Below are 7,859 nucleotides of genomic sequence, written 5' to 3' on the forward strand. Positions count from 1 at the left end.
GGTTACTTCTAGTCCATGTTAAACATTCTAGGATTAACAGATGAAAGCAATTTTCACAATCACTTAGTTCAATTCCCTCATTTTGCGAATGAATAAGCTGAGGCTCACAGAGATGAAGCAATTTGCCAAATATTACACACATAGGTAGCAAAAATGGCATTTGAACCCATATCCTCTAGCTTCAAATTCAGTTCTATTTCCCACTACATTTTTAGGAATGTACATCATGTATTTGCAATTCCTTTCAGCTCAGTGTATATCACAACCCTCACATTTACATCTGAAACGATGTCACTGCCATCTGTCATGTCTCATAGGTGGCACATGGTGATATTTGAAGGTTCAATACTATCCTTTGCTGGGATTTTTACTATAGACAAAAGTCTAAGGCCATTTTTATCATAGGTTCATGAATCTAAAGGAATTTCCTCCCCACAAAAAGTTAGTTATTGACTCAGTTAAGTCATCTAAATCAGACATTTTTTTCCTATTGCTAAGGCAATGAAAGGTATGGATTTGAAACTGTTTCTTACCAAGAGTATTTTATAAACATTGTATGTGGTGGCTTCTGCATTTTAAAATTGTAAAGTTAAAAGCAATAGAATAAATTAAAAGTGAAGAAAATGCTCCAGAAAAATACTCTGTTACTGTGACTTAATTGTGGCTTAATTTGCTTTTTTGGTAGAGAAAGTAAAAATTCCCAAATCTGAAAAAGGTTTAGCACCTTTAGAGTTAGTAACAAAAGATGGCCTGCATACACAACAGAAAATGATAGGCTGATTCTAGAAATTAATTCCCAAGTGAAGTTGGCTATCAATCTGTGAACACTTAGCAGTCCACATCCACAGTGGTTTATCAATATTAGTCTTAGATTATATAGGGTAGGTTAAAATATTTTACCAATCTCTATTGAATGAATTGAAAATATTAATGACTTGCTAAGGACCATAGAACCCCAGAATGTGAAATATAATTATGTTGCAGGACATAATAGTCACTCACTCACAGAAAAGCAAGAGCCTCTCTCTTCAAAATTAAAAATATTCAAAAAGTCAACATGTATTGAATGGTTCTCAATCAAAGCAAGGAAGGAAGAGGAAACAATTGGAAATACAGTGCTTAGGCTCTGTTTTAGTACTACTTAATAATCAAAATGAACTTATCTTTACATCTGGGCATTTTACTAAAATGATGCTTCTGTTGTTGATCAGTGCTTACTGGAAACCAACCCGTTTTATTCTGTCAGTCTATTAGATACATATCATCTAAATAATCCTGCAAAATAACCACACCTATTAGCCCTATTCCCTTGCTATGCCATCTCCTTCAACTCATCTCACTCCCAATCCCCATATGTTCTTCTTCTTTCATAGCATTATCCAAATTTCTGCTGCTCCTAGGCAATAATATTTGTGTAATGGACAGTCATGCTTTCTCCCAAAGTCTGCACATCACTTAGCATGACCTCTCTCATTCATTTCCAACCAGTCTTTCCGTCTTTTTCCTACAGCTCTACTTCCAACTCCTAAGTGACTTCTTATCTCTACCACTGTTTTATTGTTTGATTACATTTCTCATTTGTTGGATGATCAGATAGGATTAATTTGCTTCATTGAAAAGTAGGAAATAGAAAGATCTCCCACTCTGGTTATGACCAACATCTGGTGTACGCAGACTATTAATGAACTTAGAGAAATATCAAAGCCCATCTAGTTAGTCCATTTTAATGACCACATGGAATGAAATTGTTACCATCTGTGTAGCTATGGAGTAATCTAACATTGATGAGACTATGGATCAAGTGAACTATTATAATATTTTATAATAAAGTAATTGATAACCATGGTCTAGTAGAAATAAGAAGAATACACATCTAATGATGTATATATATATATATATATATATACATATATATATATATATATATTGTGTTTAAAGAGAAAATGAAGTAGAAAATTGAAGCAGTCACCTAGTTAATTCATTGTATCAAGAAATACTAAAAAAATTGGGCAGTAAAAGGAGACAGGAAGAGTTACTTAAATTACATTGCATCAGTTCTTTAATTCACATTGAATATGTCAACTTGCATTAAAAGTTAATAAAAGTAATTTTCATAAAAATATATAAAAGCAGAAATTTATGTCCTGTTTCCTATGCCTTAGATAGATACTAATATAACCAAGTTCCAAACATTTAACTATTCATACTCTCTTTATTCTGAAAAGACATCTAGCTTGAAAGTAAAACCTAGATTTCTCTCTAGATAAAAGAACCACAAATTTTATTTAAAAATCTAACCCAGTAAAATACTTGGTTGACCATAAAAATAACTTTAAGTCCTTAAAATAATGAGAAAAAATCTGGACCAAAATAACTAATATGATAGTTTTAATATTAATAAATATGAATGCAGTTTACTAAAATTGAGTTGATTGATCCTGCAAAAAAAGTTGCAAAAAGTCCCAAAAGGCTAAGTAAATAAATAAACACAATAATTCAAAGAGTGATTAAAGCTATAACATAAACAAACACAATCAGTATATCTAGAGGAATGGACGATATGTACCACAGCGACCTTATCAAAGGTCAAAATATCGGTTAACAAATAGAAAGTCTCGGTGCATATCATTTTCATGTGGAGCATAGAATTATAGATTCATAGATGGAAGAGACTTTAATCATCCAACCCCCACATCTTAAAAATGTGAGGCAAAGCCTAGATACAAAATGAGGTTTTTCTTATCTAAATCTAGCACTGGCCAGTATTTTCTTCAGTTTACTGAGATAAGCAATGTAAATCATACTGCTGAAATATGATCACATCTCAAGTGCCATGACTCATGTACATAATACTCATGTAATAAATCAAAACTATAATCTGAGACAGTTCCTGAGAAATCGAAGGAGGCATCACAATCTGCTTCTACTTGAAATGCAAAAAGGAAATCCTATAAAACCTACAAATACTGACCACCTGTAAAGGATATGACTTTGAAAGAACAAACCCAGATGTGACACCATGCTCTGGTTAGAAAGTAAATATATAACTCAAGTTCATTGATTGCCATGGAAATGAAGACAGAATCAGTAGCTGCAAAAGCTTCACTCTAATTTTACCATCAATAGTCCCTAAAAGCATAGTTTAGTGTATAATTGAAGGCATGCTTCAAAGGTCTCAGGCTCTGGTTTTAAAGAAAAATACAGTATTATAAAACAAAATTTAAAATATATTAAGATAATATGTACTTGCATAATTTTGCAGTTAAGAATGCAATATAACGGTCAAGTCTACACGTATCACTGGTTTGAGGTGTTGTCCTCCCTAATGAATTCTCATATCTAGTGTGCTTTTTGAATGGTACAGAATCCTACAGGATAGTAATAGTTATACATTTTGCTACTTAACTGAATCCCCACATACAGCAGAAGGAAAACAGCAATAATAATAAGTTTCTATCAATTCTATATTTGTCAACGTATTGATCCATGTATAAAAATGTCCTTTTCATCTGTTTTTAAAAGGTAGCTACTTTCTTAATATATTAAAAACTTTCATAAGTGTAAACAATTTATTTTGATAGCAAAGCATCTTATAGATGAATGTTTACTACAGTACAAAGAGTGTATCCTTATTTCTTCTAACAAGGAGTCATGGTCATCAGTGATTCCCTACCTTGGTGTTGTCAAAACAAAACTTATAGTGCAAAGTCATAAAAATTACACAATGATAACATGTCACAGTTTCAGGAAATATAAATAGCTACCATGTGAAATTTCTTTCTTATCAAATGTAGATTTTAATCTCTTTAAAAAATTAAATATGATGCTGTTCAGAGCTTATATTGTTGGTAGTTTAAATAGACCTGATGTCGACAAAAATGACTAAAATATGAATATTGATTTCTAAATGTATTTATATGATGTGGCTTAGAGATATGAGATGCTTAATGGTAATGTACCATGACTGCATAGTTATATAAAAATGGAAAATATCCATGTAATCTATTGTGCTTCCATATAATAATGCAGATTCTGTACTTTAAATTTAATAATAACTTCCCCACATTTGTAGGCAAGTTTTAATAGATTACTTAGTATATCAATAAAAATGTTAAGGATTGTGCACACTTAAAGCTTGTTTTGTAATGGATATATGCCATACACATTTCTGTATATGTATATTTATATGTATGGATATTTTATATAGAGATGCAGACACATAATATTACATATGAATATGTATATATACATATATAATATATACAATATATGGGTCTATTTTTAAGGAAGTCAGAGAAACTATTGGTCTACCATTGCAACAGTATTTAAAACATTTAAGACAATTTCAACATTATTAGACATTAATTAATTTATTTTGGAAACATCTCAAATTCTTTTTTCATCAATAATTGGTGTTTATTAAGTTGAACTACAATAAAAATGTTCTATCATTAAAAAACACACCTAGAAATATCAAGTCATAGCCAAAGTGACCTGTCATTTATTGTGCTGTGCATGTCTATGTGTGTGTATAGTGATGGTGCTGATAAAGAGGAACTCTCCATTGCCTTTGTCTACTGTTCAGTTTGAAGGAGATTTACAAATGTGCAGGTCACTTGTTGTAGCTGCAACTTGACTTTGTATCTCTTTTCGTGTTCTGAATTCCCATGACTCAGGTTCTAAATTCCCATGACTCCCTGTCATATCATGAACAATTTTTTAAAAAAGAATCTTTCTGAATGAGAACAAACCATCACAAGGTTAATTTTTTTGCCTATAATAACCCCTTCTCCATAAAGTCACATGTGTAAAACATTGTATCTGGTGTAGTGGTGATAAAGCAGTTGAGGAAATAAAAACCATTGCAGAACTTGCCCTATAGCTGTACTGACACGTAAAAAGTGGAAGAATTGATTTAACCCAAAAGGAACATACTTTCATCCAAACAGCCCTCTCAATCAGTGAGTTAACACAACCCATGTGTTAAATGTGTTTAAAGAGTTCAAGAGAACACCGTGAAATGTATCTTTATTCAAACTACTAAGGGTGGTTCATGCAAATGAAAGAGGCATGGTTTAAATTATTATGAAAGTATCATTCATACTTTTTAAGGCTTAAATTTATCTTAAAAACTCCAAGACCTTATTTTGGATTCTCCTTTTCTATCCATTCATTGTACTTTATCCTAGTAAATAACACAATATTATAGAAGAAATCTTTCAGGGACATTCTTCCCCCCAGTCCCAGAAGTTTCACTAAATTCCCAGAGTCTGAGAAGCATACGTCCATCTATTGACCTTAAAAAGGCAACTGCTGGGGAAGCCCTGCCTATGGTTTATTTTGATCACCACAGGCCTCTAACTTTATGAGAAGGTCTGCCTCAGATGTTAAAGAATATAGCCAGAACAAGGTTTGTTTTGGTTTAGTCTAGCTACTAAGACAGTAGATAATTAAGACCAAATAAAATGTGGCCCTGCACTTCTATCTAGAAAAAACAAACCTCTCAAGGCCAGTGATGTTTTCAAAGCACAAATATAAAGTTTGATATGATACAGCCCTTGTCTGTACTTTCCTAGGTCAGTGTGGGTCAGCCACAGGCAAAGAAGAGGCTAGAGTTCCTACATAAAATTTAAATTAAAGTGGTATGCTTTCTTTTTATAAGGAAAATATCATTTTAAAAAAATCTTTATATTGTTAATGTGTCCAGGTGAGAAGGGATAGTCCTAGCACACAGCAATGAAGCTTATTGAGATTCGGTCATCATTATATCCCTACCAAAGGTCACTGCAGTATCTGTTTATATCCACTGGAGTCCTTGAGCCAGTTTCAGCTTCAGCACCTCGGATAGCGATACACTTTTCAGATAGAACACATATACAAGAATTGTCTTTTCACTTTGATAAGCTCTACTGAAGACTGATGTGGCCTGACATCCGGTAAATGTTCCCAGACTTCTATTCAACCGCGAGGAGGGGATCTTTAATGAGGCGGCAGCCCCATTAGTAAATACTAATTTATAACATAAAGCAGTTTTCTGGAGAGCATCCTGATGGACAAAGCTGTTATTATCAAAGAATTCTCAGAGAAACCCGGGAAGTTAAACAGCCTAATTAACCTCTGGCAGACAACTCCAGCATTTCATACAACCAGAAATATACCTGTAAGCAATGAACTGAATTTGCCTTTTCATCTTAACCAAATATCAGCAACCATTGCTCTTATCTCGCCAGAAGACCAACTTTAGGATGCCACAGAAAGACATTTCTTGTGGAAACTCATGCCTGAATTCACACACGCACACAACTACTTCACTTTATACTGTGACTAGTTTTACCCAGTGGCATGTAGTCCCTACCACTACTTTCCACAATGAAACGGTCAAAGAAGACAGCATAGTTTAAACCAGTTGTATGGAGGTAGAAATTGAACTCTGTTATCCTAGAAAACCAAGTTTTTCTCTATTCTAAAAAGGAATTCTGTTGCATTAGACTACCAGACAACCCCTGTGTCCGGCAGCCTTTCAAGTTACCATAAGCACAAGTAACATAAACCATGGTAGTGGGGAGGGGAAATAAATACAAACACTCCAAAGTGATCGCACATAGAAGAGTAGAAAAAAAGACACCATTGATCCTACCTTACAATCCTTAGGACACGATTTCACCGAGTACTCATCCGATTGTAAATATTTCTTGAGCACAAGCTCAAACTCATCATATTTCTCCTGAGCATGGTGGTCGTAGCGTTGGTAAGCCTCAACGCACTGCCTGCAGCTCGTCCTCTTCCTGTCCTCCTGGAGCACCACGTCCAGACTACAGTTCAAAGAGTCCGGATTGGACAACCCAGAGAACAACTCCCAAAATGTATAGGAATTACAAAAGGGAAGGTAGAAATCCTTCAAGTGAGGAGTTTTATGCTTCCCTGTCACCTGCTGCTGGGGCTCCTCTTCTACTACCTGACTCCAATTCCTCTGGCAAACGGAGTCCGCATCCTCAACTATGAAACATTGACCTGAGGAGGCGGCCTCAGGGTAACACGTCTCTAAGCGCCACAGAGGTTTGGTAGAGTTTCCTAGAAAAATAGCCTTGTTATGATTATTTTGTCCTCTGCTGCTGTGGCCGCCACTGCTGCTACCGCCGCCGTTGCCGCCGCCGCCGCTGCTGCTGTTCCCGCTGCTGCTGGGAGAAGGGGGGAGGGTGGGTGATGAGGAGGAGGAGAGGAGTCTGTGTGCCTGTACGGTAGGCGAGGACTCCCCCATGCTAGTATATAGCGCTGGCCAGGAGGGCTCCTGCTGCCGCTGCTGCTGCTGCTGTTGCTGCTGCTGCTGCCGCTGCTGTTGCTGCTCCTGCTGCCGCTGCTGTTGCTGTTGGTGCTGCTGTTGCTGATGGTGATGCTCCTTGTCTCGGGTCCTGGTCAGCTTCGCCTCGGCGCAGAACCACAAGTGATCAGAGAGCAGGACTGTGAAAAACAAGAGAGATGCCAGAGACAGTCGCCATTTCTGAGCCCTCTCTGAATCAGTGAACGGTTTCTCGTTCTCCCGGGGTGCTGCAAACCAGATTTTTAAGCCGTCATCATACTGCCGACACATCCAAGCACCCCTGGTCATATTTTGGGAACGCACAGCCCTGGCCGACTCCACCGTGAGGGCTCCTGTGCCAGAGTCACCACAATATGCATTGACTTAAAGGGTTTAATTTTCTTATCCCCTCCTCCCGTCTCTCTCTCTCTCTCTCTCTCTCTCTCTCTCTCTCTCTCTCTCTCTCTCTCTCTCTCTCTTTCTTTTTCCTACAGAAATCTCAGGTTCTGTAGGTAGATCTGACTTGCATTAAAGCTAATCGTCAGTCAGACCCCATCCACTG

The 7,859-nt window shown here is 36.3% G+C and overlaps 1 protein-coding gene across 1 annotated transcript in view; it reads right to left on the reverse strand.

Annotated features, from left to right (window-relative positions):
- FAM155A (family with sequence similarity 155 member A) overlaps positions 1 to 7,606 on the reverse strand; it is a 760,174-nt gene extending 752,568 nt beyond the window's left edge. The window contains exon 1 of the mRNA XM_036758032.1: positions 6,638 to 7,606. Within this exon, the coding sequence (XP_036613927.1) occupies positions 6,638 to 7,606 (969 nt within the window). The remainder of the gene's footprint in view (positions 1 to 6,637) is intronic.
- Between the last annotated feature and the right edge of the window lie 253 nt (positions 7,607 to 7,859).

The sequence above is a fragment of the Trichosurus vulpecula genome, chromosome 4, assembly GCF_011100635.1.
Source record: "Trichosurus vulpecula isolate mTriVul1 chromosome 4, mTriVul1.pri, whole genome shotgun sequence".
NCBI lineage: Eukaryota > Metazoa > Chordata > Mammalia > Diprotodontia > Phalangeridae > Trichosurus > Trichosurus vulpecula.